This window comes from Pelophylax lessonae (assembly GCF_965119305.1).
Source record: "Pelophylax lessonae genome assembly, chromosome: 12".
In the NCBI taxonomy this organism is placed as follows: domain Eukaryota; kingdom Metazoa; phylum Chordata; class Amphibia; order Anura; family Ranidae; genus Pelophylax; species Pelophylax lessonae.
In genome coordinates this window covers 150,111,078-150,131,096 of record NC_138779.1, presented here as the reverse complement: position 1 = coordinate 150,131,096, position 20,019 = coordinate 150,111,078, and the positions used below count along the sequence as shown (strand labels likewise).

General features: G+C 39.7%; 1 protein-coding gene across 1 annotated transcript; it reads left to right on the top strand.

Annotated features, from left to right (window-relative positions):
• The first annotated feature begins 325 nt into the window (after window positions 1-325).
• On the top strand, window positions 326-18,885 carry LOC309568528 (uncharacterized protein). The gene is made up of 4 exons (XM_082274216.1): window positions 326-484; window positions 3,212-3,272; window positions 10,425-10,572; window positions 18,281-18,885. The coding sequence occupies exons 1-4, from the start codon at window positions 341-343 to the stop codon at window positions 18,804-18,806; spliced, it is 879 nt and encodes a 292-aa protein (XP_082130342.1). The 5' UTR covers window positions 326-340; the 3' UTR covers window positions 18,807-18,885.
• Window positions 18,886-20,019: the final 1,134 nt, after the last annotated feature.

The window sequence follows — 20,019 nt, the reverse complement described above, 5'->3', positions numbered from 1 at the left end:
TTATATAAGTTTTTGAAGTTTTCCATTAACATGGATGGTTAGGTCTGCCAAGGGTTGTTCTTAGTATATCAGGATGACACTGTATTTGTACTCTGTCGACATCCTCAATGTTTGATTTGTAAGCAAAATTCAAGGTTTTTGGAACAAACTGTATGTCAACTTCATAGATATCAAATATTGTTTTAAGCTGAATTTGATTATGTTTTCCAAATATTTTAATGGTTGATAAACTATATGTAAATCATTATGAACACAAAACATTTAACGGTTACTGGTGGATTTTTCTGCTGCTTTGCACAGTATTTTAGGTGACCCCACTTGTTTGCTGATTGTACTGCCAATGTTCCTGGCTGCTTATCTGACTGGAGTTGTGCCCATCAATCAGTGGGCGCTCACAGGGTGCTCTCAGGCTCAGCATATAAAAAATAGAGCAAGCAAAGCGTGCTGTCTCATTGGAAGAATCAGGTGTTGGTTGACTGGTAAGGTATATGCTTTTCTTCTTAATATACTTAGCTCATATTTTAAAGACATTTGTAAAAAGTTCTGAAGGAATCTTTGTAAAGGGGTTTCTAATTATTCGCCACACCTTTTGGGTTATCCATTGATTTCTATGAGGACCCACCATACTTATTAATTCATGCTCTACACTCATTTACAGGGCATCTTACACTCTGCAATTTAGGATATTAGATTTTTAAAGAAAACCTGACACTTATAGGCACTTGTAATAAGCTAAATCTACAGCTGAAATGTTAAGATAGTCTAGACCTAAAATGTATTTAACTACTTCAATATTGGGCACTTTTACCCCCTTCCTGCCCAGGCCAATTTTCAGCTTTCAGCGCTATTGCACTTTGAATGACAATTGCGCGGTCATGAAACACTAACAAATTTTTTTATCATTTTTTTTTTTTAAACAGAGATTTCTTTTGGGGGTATTTTATCACCACTGGGTTTTCTATTTTTTTCTAAACAAATGAAAAAAATCAAAAATTTTGGAAAAAAAAAAAGTTTTTCTTAGCCTATGTTATAAATTTTGTAAATAAGTAATTTTTCTCCTTCACTGATGTGCGCTGATGAGGTTACACTGACAGATACCAATAGGCTACACTGATGAGGCGGCACAGATGAGGCAGCACTGATGAGGTGGCACTAATATGCAGCACTGATGGGCACTGATAGGCAGCACTTATATGCATCACTAATGGCCACTAAAAGGTGGCACTGATATGCAGCACTGATGGGCAATGATAGGCAGCACTGATTAGCACTGATAGGTGGCACTGATAGATGGCACTGATTGACACTGATAAGCAGCACTAATGAAGAGGCACTGATAGGCACTGACAGGCATAACTAATGGGCATTACATGGCATCACTGATTGGCATCACTAATGGGCACTGATTGGCATTACTGGTGGGCATTACTGATCACTGTGAGGAAAGCCGCTTAGCAGACCTCCTCTCCTCATACGCTGTCAGATAACTGGCATTTCCTATTTACACTGTGATCAGCTGTGATTAGACACAGCTGATACATGGTAAAGACCCTATGTTTTAGGCTCTTTATTGTGATCAGTGATACATTTGGTCTGAGTGACACACCGCACCACAGATCACCGCATTGTGCGCCCCACGAGCGGCCATTCTGAAGGACATGATATGAACAGAACAGTGAAACCCCCACCCGGCCGGCAACCTGCTATAGGTCAGACGGGAACTGGTTAAAGTCAAAATCCTTTTTTTTTTTTTTTTAAGTTTTGGTTAGTTACTTGGTTAAAACTAGAGATGGGTGAAAGTGCCCAGTTTTGGCTGAAAATTCTGTGAACCTGAACTTAGAAGCAAAGTCCAATGAAGTCTATAAGGGTCAATCTAGTTGTTAAATTCTGGTAATTTTTAGGGCTAATAGGCAAGCTACTGTCAAAAAAACTGCCATGGAAAACATGCTGAAAAAAAAAAAACTACCATACAAAGGGGCAACATAAAAAATATACAAATAGTTTAAATAACATGTTTTGGAATGCCCGAAAGCGATACATGGTGTTATGGAAAAATATGGTTTTCATGGCCAGTCCCAGTGACAGCATACACTGGCAGCACATATTTGGCAGTGCAATTTACATTTTTTCTTCCACAATTAGTTTGGCTTATCTATAGCAGCAGCCCCACTATCTGATTTGTTTCATTTTAAAAAAATTCAGGCATCTTTAGCTGCTTTCTTTTATTCAAACAGTAGTATCAGGCATGCTTTGACTGGCAGATAGAATTTGGCCATTGGTTTTCTGACGCTGTCCTTGTTCTTTCTAATGCAAAAACTGTCTATTTCTTTCAAGCTTTCATTAAGTAGTAAGAAACCTCTGATGAAACAGCAGTATAAAATTGGCAAGCAGCAAGACATTTCTGGTATAATAAGCCCTACAAGTGTATGTCTAACTTTTATTTTATCTATGGAAAAAGGGGTTGCAGCCACTGTGAGTAATATAATGTGATGTGGTTTGAGTGCATAATGTTCTCACAGTTAGTTTATTTTCTTTCAAACAATGCAGTTGTGTGCTTCAAACAAATGCCAACCTAAAATATAATTCCAAGCATTGGCATGTTTTACGTTTTTTACAGTTTTGACCAATGTAACTATGTACAGTATATGACATATCTGGCCAATGCTGCTGGAAGCTGGAAATCACTGGAGTAGACACAGCTACTTTAATCATCTCCACTTGCTTCCAGGTTCTGCTTGGCTGCTCTGCTCTGTAAACTAAGTAGGTTAGCCATCTGTGTCCCTTTGGGGAGATTTCTCTTTACTTCCTATCCTAAAACAGGAAGTAAAAGGAGATCCTAATTGTCACGGTTACCAGAACTAGTGCCCTATTGGAAGATTTGCCCTCTAGTCTTGTTCTGGTGACAACCCAAAATATGGAATTTTCTTTTAATTCCCCTCTTGGTTATAATGGTAAACAGAACGTATAGAGATGATGAATCCTCCTAATAAGACTCAGACAACAATGACAAGTGTTCAAACTCCGCTCACTATCCAAAACTTCAGTTATATTTGAAAACTATGCCTTCAGTTAAATTTGAAGTAAATGGAAACTATTTAATCAATTGCTTACTTTATTTTGTTTTTTATGAGAATTACTTTTATCTGAATGTTAAAAATGATTTTTTCCCTTTCTAATCATCTCTACTATTCTATTCTATTTTTTGTTACAGCTTAAAGACTTTTTCATCATGAGGTCACTGGTTTTATCCCTGCTGCTGTTCTTCTTTATTGGTAAGGAGTTCACAAATGTCCCTAAATGTTTGAATCCTCAAGTACTCTGGTGCTCTGGTTGAATGGGCAAAGTGGCAGTATATTTTTTTTTTTTAAAAAGCATAATTTGTGCAAGATAAAGTGTTGCAACTCTTTTCTGTCTGCAAGCTAAAGGGCCATACGCACTATATGATTTTCTGAATACTTTTTCCTTCAGATTTACCTTTTTCTCTGTAGTGGAAGAGCCTGCCAGATTGCATACAAATTGAAAGTGTTTAGACCTCATATTATATGGTTTTGGTAAATCTAAAGGAAAAAGTCTTCAGAAAATCTTATAGTGTGTATGGCCCATTAGGCTGGTCATACATGTTCAATTGTCTTGTACAATTTTCTGTTAGATTTGCCACAAACCACATACTATGAGGTCAAAGCTAAACAACACTTTCACTACATAGTTGAAGGTAAATTTCCACAAAATTGTACAGAAAAGTGTAAGAAAATTGTATAATGTATGGCCAGCCTTAGAGTATGTGCAAAAATAAATGTGAAAATTTGCTTCCAAGCACATCAATTATAAAGATGATGATGATGATGATGTTTTCCCATGCTTTTTATGCAACATCAGGGTTGTCACCTCTAAACGTGCTCCCATAGTGGACTTACTAATTGTTGACATATGCAACATCATCAAAAACTGTGAACAACATTGATTGCATTCATTACTATCTACTAACCCCCCCCCCCTTTTTCTTTAAAAAAAACATCATTATCCAAGAACAAAGCATGAATATATTTTACTTTACTAGTGCTTAGATTTGGTGGCTGCTATTCTTTTCAGTATAAGTACATTTTCAGAAGGAACAATTGATTTTCCAGTGTCCTTGTAACTTGCACTGTATTGATATCTCATACAATGTATTTATCCGGAGGAGAGGAGGAACCATTATCTAAATCAGGAAAATAGTCCAATGATCCAATATTCATAGATATGTTGCAATGATTGAGTGTTGCCATCCTAAAGTTGACACTGGTGATTTTGCAGTAGTAATCCCTTTTTTTTTTTTTTTTAAGTGATTTCTTGCCAAGGCAATTTGTGCAACATTTTATGTCAGTGGCACATGCACTGCACTTACTGCTATGACTTAGCTACAAATCTCTGAAGATGAGCAATTTGTAGCAGTGAGAACTAGTATAATAATGTAGCAAAAAAAAAAATCGGTTCTTGGCAACAAATCATCTAGACCAGCCTTTTTCAACCAGGGTGCCTCCTGGGTTCTTCAGGGGTGCCTTGGCAAAATGGCAACAAATTGCCACAGTTTTTTACTTTGTAGAATTACAACTCTGGGGACTGTTCTGCTAAAGCCACTGTCACCCTGATAACCCTGGGCACTGTGAGGGTCAAGCCACTGTCACCCTGATAACCCTGGGCACTGTGGGGGTCAAGCCACTGGCATCCTGATAACCCTGGGCACTGTGAGGGTCAAGCCACTGGCACCCTGACAACCCTGGGCACTGTGGGGGTCAAGCCACTGGCACCCTGACAACCCTGGGCACTGTGGGGGTCAAGCCACTGGCACCCTGAAAACCCTGGGCACTGTGGGGGTCAAGCCACTGGCACCCTGACAACCCTGGGCACTGTGGGGGTCAATCCACTGGCACCCTTACAACCCTGGGCACTGTGAGCGTTAAGCCACTGGCACCCTGACAACCTTGGGCACTGTGAGAGTCAAGCCACTGGCACCCTGACAACCAGTGACATCACTGGTTGATAAGGAGAATGGCGGGTGCTTGCACAGCATACCTATTTACTCCTCCTCGTCCCTTCTCCATCAGCACCGGGGTCACATTAGCAAATAGAACAAGAGAAACTGAGGGAGAAGAGAAACCCTAGAATACTAGTCCATACCAGTTTGCAATAATGGAGGTAAAAATCACTTCTAATTGCGTATGGCCCATGTGTATGGATGTTGCTGCATTATGTAAAACTATTCCTTTAGGATTTTTTTTACATTTTAGAATGGGGTGCCTCGAGATTGTGCAGAATTGTTAAAGCGGTTGTAAACCTAAAATAAAAAAATAAAAAACCTGCAAGACAAAGGCATAATGAGCTAGTATGCATCTCATACTAGCTCATTATGAATTGCTTACCTTAGAACGAAGCCCCGACACGGACCCCCGGACACCGCTGCGGGCGCTGACATGATCCCACGGCGTCTCTTCCAGGTTCGGCGGCTCCGGCGCTGTGATTGGCCAGAGCCGCGATGACATCACTCCCACGCATGTGCGCGGGAGTCATTTTCCGGCAAGCTGGTAAACTGTTGAATATTATATATATATATATATATATATATGCTTAAATCTTGAATAAGGTCATCTTATCATTTGTAATTTTGTGATTTCATTTTTATGATAGGTATTTATACTGTATATAGCCAACAATTTACCCAGTGCTTTACATTTTGTATCTTCACATCATTTCCTGCTCTTGAGAAGCTTACGATCTAAAGTCCCTATCTCACATGCATGGAGCACATACTAGTGCCAATTTAAACAGGAGCCATTTACCACTTCAGTATGCTGGTCACCATTCCTCAGGAAGGATTTGATTGAACTGGAGAGAATTTAGAAGGGGCACCAAAGCTAATATGGGGGCTGGAGGACCTCCGTTATGAGTAATGACTACAAACACTAAACTTATTTTCCGTGGAGAGGAGACGCTTGAAGCCGTTTTAAACCCAAAACTGAAAATTTAATAAATTGCATTGGGTAGTAGCAGACAGCAGCATTGTCAGTCTGGGGGGAGGGGTGTGTTAGATGAACTAGCAGATTTAGATACACTAACAAATTGAAGCAAAACCCCAGCTACCACTGTATAAGCAGTAACAACAAACAGTTTTTTTTCTTTGGCATGCATTAACCACTTAAGCCCCGGAAGATTTTACCCCCTTCCTGACCAGTGGGTATTTTGCGATTCGGCACTGCGTGACTTTAACAGACAATTGCGCGGTTGTGCGACGCTGTACCCAAATGAAATTGACTTCCTTTTTTTCCCACAATCAGAGCTTTCTTTTGGTGGTATTTGATCACCTGTGCGATTTTTTTTTTTTTTTTTTGATCATGCGCTATAAATACAAAAAGAGAGACAATTTTGCAAAAATAACAATATTTTTCACATTTTTTATATGCAATTCCCCCCCAAAAAATTGTAAAAATCAAAATTTTTTAACATTTTAGGCCAATTTGTTTTCTGCTACATATGTTTGGTAAAAAAAATCCCAATAAGCGTATTTTGATTGGTTTGCACAAAAGTTATTGCGTTTACTAACTAAGGGAAAGATTTTTGTCATTTTTGTTGTTTTTTTTTTTAACGAGTAATGGCGGCAATCTGTGATTTTTTTTTTTTGCGGGACTGCGACATTGCGGCGGACAGATTGGACCCTTGACTAACATTTTTGACACTTTTGGCGGTACCAGTGACATTACTACAGTAATCAGTGCTATACATATGCACTGTTACTGTAAAAATGACACTGGCAGGGAAGGGGTTAACTTTATTTGAGAAGGAGGGGTTAAGTGTGTCCCTAGGGGCATGCTTCTAACTGTGATTGGATGTGGCTTGTGATGTAACAGCAGAGATCTACGATCCTACATAGCAGGACCGTATGATCTCTGCTGTTACAAGGGAGAATGACAGGCGGCTTTGTATACATTAGCCGCCTGCCTTTCTCCCTCTGTAACTGATGATCGCGAGTGACCGGCGGACATCGGGTCCGCCGGTCACACGGGCGGGGATCCCAGTGAGCGAGCGGGGGCGGGAGCGCGCCTCCGGCGGTGCGCACTCGCCCCCCTATTGGCTCTCAGGCGAGTGACATACCGGTACATCACTTTGCCTGCACGGGGCTGACCGCCGCAGTATATGTACTTGCGGTGGTCAGCAAGCGGTTAATAAAACAGATCATTAAAAGCACCCCTATCAGTGGCAAATGGTTTTTCTCATCCCTCTAACTGAAATTGATCTGGAAGAAAGCGTGCTCTATTGAAAAACAACAGACTTAGTGGCCAGAACACCAGGTAAAAATAGAAGAAAGAAAGCCTAAAAAAGAAAACCAATGCAACCATCCAATCTAAGAATTGGTAAGCTGCAATATAATAAATGTTTGGTTTTGGGTTTAATACCACTTTAAGGAATCAAGTGGATGGGAAGCTTTTAGCAACTATCCATTTTTTATTTTTTGTAGATTTTTTTCTTTCATTCAGATCACAGCTGTGGAAATATTATAAAATGATAACCTTGGTCCTTTCATGTAGGCCACAAGGTGAGCAGTGGGAAGCCATCCTAGGGTCCATCCCTCTTTTGTCCGTATCAGCAACTCAAGCATTGGGAGGAAACTTTGAAATTTTAGGTCTCTAAAAAAGACACATGGTCACACAATGAAATTGGTTGAGAAGCAGATTAATCCTAAACTGTGTAGGGGGTTCTTTACTGTTAGGGCGGTAAGGATGTGAAACTCCTTTCTCCAGATGGTGGAGTCAGCAGACAGTGTAGATAATAGAGGTGCACCGATACCAGTTTTTAAAGACCGAGTAGGAGTACATATATTCTTTCTCAAGTACTCGCTGATACCAATTACCAATATAAATTTTTATTATGTCCTGCCGAAGCAAGGACACCAATATAAATTTTTAGTGTCCTAAAACATAAAATCAATCATTTCCCCTGGATGCATTTATTTTTTACACATAATGCCCAGCTCACCTGCGTCTGCCCTGATGGTGTGGTGGTAGAACACTTGCTAGAGCTTCTGCAGTCTGGATTTCACGTCTCACACTGCCGTGCCCTCGTGCAACAGGTAATCTGTTTTAGTATCGGAGCATTTGCACGAGCACAAGTACTCATGCAAATGCTTAGTATCTGTGCAACCCTAGTAGATCAGTTAAAAAAAACCCTAAACGTATTTCAAAACATACACACACACACACACACACACACACACACACACACACACACACACATACACTCACAAGCACACACACACACACACACACACACACACACACATACACTCACAAGCACACACACACACTCACACACACTCACATACTCACACACTCACACACTCACACACTCACACACTCTCTCTCACACACACACACACACTCTCTCTCACACACACACACACACTCTCTCTCACACACACACACACTCTCTCTCACACACACACACACTCTCTCTCACACACACACACTCTCTCACACACACACACACTCTCTCTCACACACACACACACTCTCACACACACTCACACACACACATACTCTTACTCACTCACACACACATACACTCACTCACACATTCACACTCACACACTCGCACACACTGAGGTTGAACAGATTGAAATAACGTTTTTACACAGATCTTTTTTTTTTTACCATCACTATACAGCATAAGTAGGAGGAGGGGAAGGCAGTTTTTTAAAGCATATTTATATGTAGTCTTTACTTTCACTTTAAATATATCTAAAGCCAAATGTATACTGTATATATACTATATATGTATATTCATTTTGGATAGAGTAAGGAAGGAGAGGATTTTTTTGTTGTTACTATCTGTTTCCCATTGGGGACATTTGCCTTCACATCCTGTCCTGTAAACACTCACTTTCAGTCACTTTTTGTGATGTGAAAGTAAGGTTTTGGTTTAAAAACAAAGACAGAAACTAAAGGCCCATGGCATTTTAAAGAGACACACAATGGATATTAAAACTACATTAATTTATTACATGAAAAACCACATACAAAAATACATAGAGAAAAAAATATCTACAATATTATTAGAGATCATCCGACAAAAAGATGTTGCCAGATCTCCGTTACTCCAGGCTATCAAGTCCTAGGATTTCACCTTCTGGCCCTTTTTTCCAGAGGCTTCACATGTCTACTGTTCTGGCCTGATATCCCTTCTCTCCCCAACTCATGGTGAGAAGAGTTGCACTTTTAGAGGAGGAAGGATTTTCCTTTTTTATGCTATGTCCTCTATCGCTACAGTCGAATGGACGCTGAGAAGCATTAGTGGGTACATGAGAGCATTCTGATTATGACACTAACTATTCATATCTGTGTTTCCCCTGATGAAGCGAACTATTGAATTCACGAAACGCGTTGAGATCCATACAGCTCCAATTGAGATCCATACAGCACAGATTGATTAGTATTGGAATGTCAGGAATATATGAAGTGACTATTTGTATGTATTTATAATAATTCTTTTTATTGATGATCTCTAATGATATTGTAGATCTTTTTTTCCTCTTTTGTATGTGGTTTTTCATGTAATAAATTAATGTAGTTTTAATATCCATTGTGTGTCTCTTTAAAATCCCACAGGCCTTTAGTTTCTGTCTTTGTTTTTAAACCAAAACCTTACTTTCACACCACAAAAAGTGACTGAATGTGAGTGTTTACAGGACAGGATGTGAAGGCAAATCTCCCCAATGGGATAGTAACAACAAAAAATCATCTCCTTTCTATTTTGTCTTTGTATACATTTTTGGGGATACATTTTTGAGACACACTTGGACTCCACATATATCAGCTTGGTTTCTTTGTATTTGGTTTAAAAACATTAATTGGATTGCACATGGATAGGCGCAGCCAACATTTTTGATTTTAATGACCATTAGGCTAATAGTGAGAGTTAATCTCCCCAGTGAGGATAGCAATAAAAATCTGAAAAGGCTGCTAAACGTTCCCTACTCTATCCAAAAAGAAAAAACAAACATGTTTTGAAGTTTTGGCTGTAGATACACATTAATTAAAAAGTTATTTGTAGTCATTTTTTACCCATTTATCTATTGTGAGTTTTTCCAACAGCAAGTTGGAGCTAAAAATGGGAAAATGACATAAAATTCCTGGTACACTTTGCTCGGATGTGTTCCTGCTGTGGTATCATAAAAAGCATCCCAAGACCATGACTGAGACCACTTGCATTGCCCCTCCATTGGGTATTAAGTCCCCGAAGGGAATCTTACTATATACTCCACAAATTCGACCAATACCCAAATTTTGGTTCCATCAGTCCAGCGCTGTCATCCATATACACCATGGGACAGATCGTTTTCACAGTTAATTTGCCATAGCAACCTTTTGTACTAACAATTATTTTCTATCCTGCAGGGACTCAGGGTCACTTAATTATCGAGCAAAAAATTCCTGAACCTCCCAAACCTGGGGCTCAAGAGAGTCTGAAACAAGTGATCACTGGTATCTATGTGTTGGGAGCAGAGTTAGTCGGAATGTTTGATTCAACAGATTCTCAAAAGATGTAAGATCAATCTATTCAGTTACTTTCTAAACCTGGTCAAAATGTATATTTTTTCACAGGAAATTTATATTCCTTTTTTTTTTTTTGTGTATGAAGTTGTTTAGGTCAATATTTCCTCCCTCTATTTTTTTAGCAACACTGGAGAAAAAACTCCTGAAACATCTATTCTTTAGATCAGAATAAAGTCAAAATTTACAGCCATGGTTTTATGGAAAAAAAGAAAAAAATGTTTTTCTTTGGAGCAGCTGGGACACTGGGTGATTTTGAAGTGGTATATTTTGATATTTCTATAGTGTTTGAGGTTGTTCCTTGCGGACACCTAGGAATCCACTTATGGAGCGTGGACACCGCAATGTTTACTGTACACTTCTCCTGCATTTAATGAATAGGCATGTGCAGTTAGCTTGCCTGCCACTAGATGGCACTGTTGCCATTACGACATGGTAAGGGGAAAGTTGTAATCAGGTGTTAGCCAATACTTTTAGAAAAAAAACCTTCTCTAGTGATATGAGGGGTGAGGTTAGTGCCCATATAAATGCCAGCATGGGGTGAGCCAGTGAAGAGAGTTCAGGGTATTGGGAATAAGGCACTCCAGATCTGCAAAGATGTAGTCTTACACAGAGCTGATCAAAAGGGCCCTTCGGAGGGCTGAATTCCCAAGTGAGATGGTGCAGAGCATGAAAGGAGAAACTGTAGTCACTTTGTCTCCTTTGACCTTCTTCTGCAGGTCCTGTAGTGGGGTACATATGGCCTTGGGGGCCTTGACAGAGTCATCATGTGCATAGTGCTTGAAGCCTGGGAATGAGACTGTCATGTGGGAATGTGCCTGGCTGGGCAAAGCAATGGAAGGGATATTGGGAAGAGACTAGTATACTAATGGAAGCACCTTGTTTCCCCTGACCGTCATGTGTAGGTCCTGTGATGGTATACATAGAGAGGTGGTCCCATATCTGTGATACTCCCAAGGAGAGGAATGGAGAAGAAAGATGGCTTAGCTAAAAGATGGGTACTTGTGCTGAAATGAATGCTACAGAATATCTAACTTTAGATGTGGTGTTCCACGGGGAAGATTCTGATAGCATGTCAAATACGATACAGTATGTCATTGGAAGTTCTGTGAAGATGTGAAGTTGCAGTAAAATGCTGAAAATGCATCAGTGGGTGGACATTCCTTTTTTTCTAAATGGCTTCTGAACAAGGATGTTATGCGCAGGCCTCTGTCAGGGAGTACACCACAATATGACAAAGAGTTTATCTCAACAACAGGTGGATGGTTGGGAGGGGACTGTACAAGCTGGTGAAAACGTCTGTCCAATCACAAGTCCCCCTTCCATACGTGCCACTTATTAAATGCAGGCTGCGTTGTGGAGCCTGTGGTATCTCATGGAGTATTCTCTGTCAAGTGCTGCATAAAATACTCTTTTATTGGCAAAAAGGCCAGTCACATGGCTTTGAAATATGGTGCAGAACTCCTCTTGCCTTTTTTCCCCTTTCAATAATCTGAATAGGGCTTCACCTGCTTTAGAATACTGACGCAAACAGAGCACTAAATATATTTGTGCATTATAAATATGCACAAATGTGCACTGATGTATTGACATCATAAGGTCTTGCCATTGCTTAATATCTAGGCTCCCTATTGTTGGCTTTAAAGAATAAATTCACTGTTGTTCCACCATCTAGATGCAGCATTTAACCCCTTCCTGCCCAACTCTGACTCCTGTTTAAAAAGTTCTGAATGCAGGAGGCAGGAAAGATCCGTGATCCTGTAAATGGCTGCAGCTACTGACAATTAGTGGGGACCAAGAGGTGTCTTTGACAGCTCCATCTCTGTGATGGGAGTGCGCTTTCAGCACATAAACACCAGCCACTCAGGGACACATATGTATGGCATGTGGACATCAAAGCCCACCCTTTTGTGACTGACCATATGTGTTATGCGGGCAGGAATAGGTTAAAATGATCCTGTAGCCAGGCTATGGACATATTATTGTAGTTCTCAACAATGAATATTGTTTACAGACAACAAAACTTTTACTAGTATGCCTATGATAAGCAAAAAAAACTTTTTTTATGTTACTCTGATTCAACAAAAAAATACAAAACCCAATCAGGTAGATTTAAAGGAACTCTGTCCATTATCCTAAAATGAGGAATAAAGCTTTTTGTTCAGATTGTGATAGAAGTGATAAATGTATATACCTTCTGTTTTAAGAAGGCTCTGCTGTGCTATTGCATTAGTCAAAGTCACTAATTTTCATATCCTTCCTTTAATTTCTCAGGACTTTACATTTTTACTAAAAGATTTAACTCTCTAAAGGGTGGATTGAAGCTTAGAAGAGTCAAAATTAAAAAAATGATAGACGTTCTAGATGTCTAGAATAAATCCATGTTGTTTCTGACTATATGTTTTTAGTAAAATAATAAATTCTTTCAATAGTGAATTGCAGTTTAGAAGAGTTAAAGGGGAGGTACACATTCTAGGGGGAGTAGAACTGGGGGAATCCATAGCGGAGAAGGATCTGGGTGTTCTGGTAGATCCTAAGCTTAATAATAGCATGCAATGCCAAAGCTGCGGTTTCCAAAGCAAGCAAAGTCCTTTCTTGTATTAACAGAGGTATGGACTCCAGAGAGAGAGATATAATTTTGTAACAGTACAAATCATTAGTAAGAACGCATCTGGAATACGCAGTTCAGTTTTGGGTACCAGTTCTTAAAAAGGATATCTGGGAACTGGAGAAAGTGCAGAGAAGGGCAACCAAACTGATAAGAGGCATGGAGGAGCTCAGCTATGAGGAAAGATTAGAGGAACTGAATTTTTTTCTCTCTTGAGAAGAGGAGAGTAAGGGGGATATGATCAACATGTATAAATACATAAGGGGTTATTCACTTTAAGGTCAACACAGAGGACAAGGGGGCACTCTTTATGTCTAGAGGAAAACAGATTTCGTCTTCAAATATCGAAAGGTTTCTTCACAGTAAGAGCTGTGAAAATGTGCAATAGACTCCCTCCAGAGGTGATTCTGGCTATCTCACTAGATTGTTTTAAAAAAGGCCTGGATTCTTTCCAGGGTGTACTTAATATAAATGGGTACTAATATTTATAGGTAAAGTTGATCCAGGGAATATCCAATTGCCTCTCGGGGGATCAGGAAGGATTTTTTTCCCCTGCTGTAGCAAATTGGATCATGCTTTGCTGGGGGGTTTTTTCACCTTCCTCTGGATCAACAGCGGGTATAGGATTGTGTATATGGGATTGTATGGTTGGGTTTTCAATACTGTTTGTTTTTTATTGGTTGAGCCAGATGGACTTGTGTCTTTTTTCAACCTGACTAACTATGTAACTTTCATGGGGAAAAAAAGCAAAAAAAAAAAAAAAGAATATAGCATATAAAATTATGACACAAGTCATATTGTAATTAAAGGTTATTAAAAATTACCTTTCCTTTTCAATCTGCAGTGCTAGAATTATCTGTAAAATCAAATGCAATATGGTTATCTGGAGGCATTATGTACACAGATAGTGTACAGAACACCCCCCAGAAACGTTATTTCCTGCCGTGTGATTGGCTTACTAATTTTCCCAGAAGTCTGCACTAAGTTACCAATTTAATTTTGAGCATCCCCTGTAACAAAAATGTCAATGTCATTGTTGGTGAGATACTCTCAGAGGAATCATGTCTAAAGTGATGCAGACCCTGCCTCTTTCCTCATTAGAGTCCTGCAGATGCACCAGCTGATTGATAATTATACAGATTTATTCTACACATGGTAAAAAAAACATATTTTAGTTAAAATATATTTTTGCAAATATAATAGTTTAGGATAGAATAGACAAGCCCCAGACAGTAGAGGAATAGAGATAATGTTTTTAATATATTATTTATTTCAGGCCATCACAGTTTACGCAGCGCTTTAAATAATTTAAACTCCCATCAGTCCCTACTCTCGGGAAGCTTATAAACTAGGTTATTTATCATTTTCATTTAACTACTTTCCACCTGACCTATTGTAAAAAAAAAGCAACCGAGCGGGAGTTTTGTTATCCTGGGTGGACGTTTTATGATGTCCTCCAGGTGTGCGCCTCCTGCAAGCCCTAGCGGCAGCGCTGTGTCTCGATCTGTTCAGATACATCAATGTGCCACTATCATACAGTATTTACAAATGATACTGTGAACTATACATTTTATATCAATTAATTATACATTTAAGCTGTCGATCTTAAGATCATGTCGTTTTGAATGAATTTTAACCACTTCAGCCTCGGAAGATTTTACCCCCTTCCTGACCAGGCCCTATTTTGCAATTTGGCACTGCGTTACTTTAACGGACAATTGCACGGCCGTGCGACGCTGTACCCAAATAAAATTGATGCATTTTTCCCCACAAATAGAGCTCTCTTTTGGTGGTATTTGATCACCTGTGCGATTTTTTATTTTTTGCGCTATAAACAAAAAAAGAGCGACAATTCTGAAAAAAAAACAATATTTTTCACATTCTTCTATATGACATTCTCAAAAAGAAAAATTTACAAATCAAAATTTAACATTTTAGGCCAATTCATTTTCTGCTACATATTTTTGGTAAAAAAATTGCAATAAGCGTATTTTGATTGGTTTGCGTCTACTAACTACGTGAAAGGTTTATGTCATTTTTATTGTTTTTTTTTTTAACTAGTAATTGGGATAATCTGTGATTTTTTTTTTTTTTTGAGGGACTGCGACATTGCGGCGGACAGATCGGACCCCTGACTGACATTTTTGACACTTTTGGGGGGACCAGTGACAATACTACAGTAATCAGTGCTAAAAATATGCACTGTTACTGTAATAATGACATTGGCAGGGAAGGGGTTAACATTATGGGTGATCAAGGGGTTAAATGTGAACCTAGGGGAGTGATTCTAACTGTGGGGGGGGGTGTCAGGAGGTAATCGGACCTGCCTGCCGGCTGCATCGGCTTCCCCACTAAGGAGCGGGTGCGCGCCGCTGGTGGCGTGCGCTTGCCCCCTAGCCTCTTAAGAGCAAGCGCCTGGGAACGGCTGCCTGCCGCAGTACCTCTGCAGCGGGCGGTCATAAAGAGGTTAAGTAAAAGGCTAACAAATTAAAGCCTAATTCCAGATAATACTTTTAGGCATGATTCATTTGCTGTGTTGCAGTAATGTGAACCTTATCGTATGCATTACTACAACACATGTTACATGTGTTGGTGCGCCTGATGCACCTTGCTGTCAGGCATGCGTTCCTGCACAGCACAACACATTACAACACGCTAACATGTTGTGCACTGCCAAAAATGTTAAATGCAATATTTTGGTGCATTTGTGTGTGTTAGGCAACATATTCAAATGAATGAGCTGCCCTAATGCAATGTACATTATCATGCGACGTGACGGGCATTAACACACATTAAAATGCGACACAAAGATGTAAATGGAGTCTTGCTTTTTTTCTTTTTTTAAAAAAAATAGGTTTAAACCATGACTAATAGCTGTTGTTGTACACCCTCCCCACAGTAGTGTTATTTGGTTTGTTCAAACCCCTGTAATTGGCACTTTTGCTAGACAGCTTGGCCTTTTAATGGAAGTGGAAGAATGACCAGAAGCATACTCATGGGTAATCTCCCGCCCCCTTCTACCCCATAGGAATGTTTATCTATCAATTTGTACCCTTCCCAAGACAAAGTGTTACGCCACTTCCATGGGGCGGGATACTATGCTGCTATGGAGCTCATCAGGAAAGGAAAATTACTGTAAGTATCAAAACAATTTTCCAGTTCTCCTGATGGCTCCATGTCAGTAAACTCATAAGAAATAACTAGGCAAAACAGGGGGAATGCTAATAATTTTAATCAGCAGAAGTGACAGAAGAAAGTGCTCTGCAACCAAAGGCACCAGTTATGAGAAGCTGGTTCGACACAAAATGCAGTATAATAGTATGGAGTAATAACCAGGAAGCTGCCCTGCAAATGATCTCTGGACCCGCTGCTGCCCAGGAAGGTGCCATACTATGCGTGGCATGAGCCGTTACTCCTTTCGGTACTGCCACAACTTTGAAGCTGTATCCCAAGCAGGATGTCTTAACCATGCAATATGTGATCACCCAAACTGGAAGCCTTCTTCCCTTTATTTGCACCAGCTGGTATCACGAACCAATTATCAGATGATCTGAAGAAAGCCGTAGCAATAAGGTATGCCTGGAGGGATTTTCCTACATCCAGACTGCTTATTTGCTCTGAAGTCTGAGAAGAGAAGGGTAGGAAGGATTATGTCCTGCATTAAATGAAAGTCTGAAGTCACCTTAGGTGTACATTCTAACACTGGAACAAGAACAACCCTGTTAGCAAAGAAATGAGTGAAAGGCCCCCAAAGCAGATATTTCTGAGACCCTCTTTGCCAAGGCGATCACCACTAGAAAGGCAGTCTTTAGTGTAAGATGCTAGACTGACACTCCCACAACAAGAGAAAACCTTTTTAAGGAGAGAAATTCCAAGATCAGAAGAAGATCCCGCTTTGGAAAGAGGAGTTTTCTTGGTGGTCTTAGTACCTTAAAAGGACCATGTGTTGGCTATCTCAGCCTTCTCAAAAACCAGATGAGACTGAGTCCCATATCAAGGCCTTTCTGCAGGAACTCGGGAGCACATTGTGTACTTGAGAGTTTGATGCTGGAAACCCCTAAGCAGCGACAAACAGTTGAAACTGTTGCAACACCCTGCTATAAGTCTTATTAGTTCTGGTTTTCTTTGATTTTAGAAGTGTGTACACCACTTTGACAGAGCAACCTTGGCCAAGTAACCTTTGCCTTTCAATACCTAGGTCTTCAGGGTGGAGCCTCTTTGGAGTAGGATGGAAAAAGGGGCCTTGATTCAGAAGGATCAGCAACGTTCAAGGGTTCCTAACACTCAGTTGTAGCAGAAATGGATACCATGGATGTCTCAACCAGTCTAAAACTATTGCCAGGGCCAATACCTTCTTCCTCAGTAGCCTCTTCAGGAACTTGAAGGTCATGGGGATTGGTGGAAAAGCATATGCTGAGTAGAAGTTCCATTTCATCCTCAGTGCATCTGACTCCACTGCCTGTGGGCTCTGGAACCTCAAACAGAATCTTGCCAACTTCGCACTCACTAGTGATGCTAAGAGATCCATCTCTGGCAAGAAGGCCCAGTTCATCAGCTTTCTGAATATTTCTGTTAGGAAAAAACACTATTTGTTGTCTATGCTGACCCTGGACAAGTAATCTGCTTGTACGTTCCCCAGGCACAGAATGTACACTGCCGACAAATACAGAAGATTAGCCTGGGCCCGATTAATTATAGGGCCAATGTCTTTCAGTAAAGTCCAGTTGCGGGTACCCCGTCTCTTTACTTAGGAGACGGCTGACCAGAGGACAGTCTTGCTTGTTACAGAAATATTTTTGGTAAAGTTTGTTAGTAGAACATTATTTTTTAAATATACCAAGCAAAGGTATTAGTTTTTGCAGAATAGGTTATAAAGGAAAATAAGTTTGTGATTTCCTCACAGTGGGGCAATTGTTTTTTTTTTCTCCTACCTTTTGGCAGATTTTAAAACTTTTATGAATCAGAGAAAAAATGATTAGTGAGACAGATGTGTGGTTACCTGAAAAAAAAATATTTTGCTGATCTTTTAAAAAAATGCACCCTGTTTGATACAATAATATATTAATAACCCTTATATGATTTTGTCTTACAGAGACCACGTGCAAAAGAGAGCTGAAACATTATTATTTGATACATTGAACATGTTTTATATAGTTGGTGACACCATAGTGGATACCTGTAAAGAAGTGGATAAGGAAATTCAAGAACATTACCCAACATACAGGACAAATGTCTTACCCTTAGTTAGGGAATACTTCCAAAATGTTATACAATATGTAGTGTCTTTGAAAGATGACATTCTACCTCATGTTACGAAGGCCAATACAGAGATCATAAAAATTCAGTTACAATTTATTAAAGAAATTACAACTTTATTTGAAGGTCATGTTGACAAACTGAACTCTTTTAGGGAGGATTTAAAGGCCAAGATTAAGCCTTTTGTAGAGCAAGTCCAGAAAGAACTGAAAGCAGCAGAGAAGGAAGAATCTGATCAAAAGAAGTTAACTGATGAACAACGCAAAATATTTACAGACATGAAGAAGGGTATAGTGGAATACCGTGAAGAAGAAGCTAAGAAAATGTTTGAAATTCTTGAAAAAATCTCTACCAAAGCCTAGATACATGTTCAAGAGACAAAAGAACAAAATATGTTTTCCTTAGCTCTCTCAGTTCTAATAAAAACTACGTTTTACAGGTCGACTTCTTAAATTCTATTACTTCTTGTTTAGTTCGGACTCTATTGAATCGCTATTTTTAGTGGTTACATAGTTACACAGTAGTTAAGGTTGAATAAAGACAATAGTCCATCCAGTTCAACCTGTGAGTCCATCCAGTTCCACCTGTGGTCAATGTTGTTAGAAAACAGAATACAAGTTAAAAAAAAAACATGTGCAGTACATCTCTGCAATATATGCACATTTCTTCATGTTTTTTCTCTAAAAAAATGCAGAAAGTACAGAGATACAGTATCTCACAAAAGTGAGTACACACCTCACATTATGCCTTTACCTTGTAGTTTAAAAAAAAAAAAAAATAGGCAGCGGTTTACTACTGCTTTAACCACTTGCCGACCACCGCAAGTACATATACTATGGCGGTCAGCCCCTCCTGGGCAAAGTGGGGGCGAGCGCACGCTGCCGAAGGCTAGCTCCCACCCTTGCTCGTTCGCTGGGATCCCCGCGCGAGTAACCAGCGGCTCCGATGTCCGCCAGCCACTCGCGATCCCCCGCTGGAGAGGGAGAAAGGCAGGCGGCTGATGTAAACAAAGCTGCCTGTCATTCTCCCTGATGTAACTGCAGAGATCATACGATCCTGCTATGTAGGATCGTATGTCTCTGTGGTTACATCAAAAGCCACGCCCCTTGACAGTTAGAAGCACGCCCCTAGGGACACACTAAACCCCTTGATCACTAATAAAGTTAACCCCTTCCCTGCCAGTGTAATTTTTACAGTAACAGTGCATATGTATAGCACTGATTACTGTAGTAATGTCACTGGTACCCCCAAAAGTGTCAGAAATGTTAGTAAGGGGTCCAATCTGTCCGCCGCAATGTTGCAGTCCCGCAAAAAAAAAATCGCAGATTGCCGCCAATACTAGTTAAAAAAAAAAACAACAAAAATGACATAAATCTTTCCCTTAGTTAGTAAACGCAATAACTTTTGCGCAAACCAATCAAAATATGCTTACTGCGTTTTTTTTACCAAAAATATGTAGCAGAAAACAAATTGGCCTAAAATGTTAAAACATTTTGATTTTTACATTTTTTTGGGGAATTTCATATAAAAAAATGTGAAAAATATTGTTATTTTTTCAAAATTGACTCTTTATTT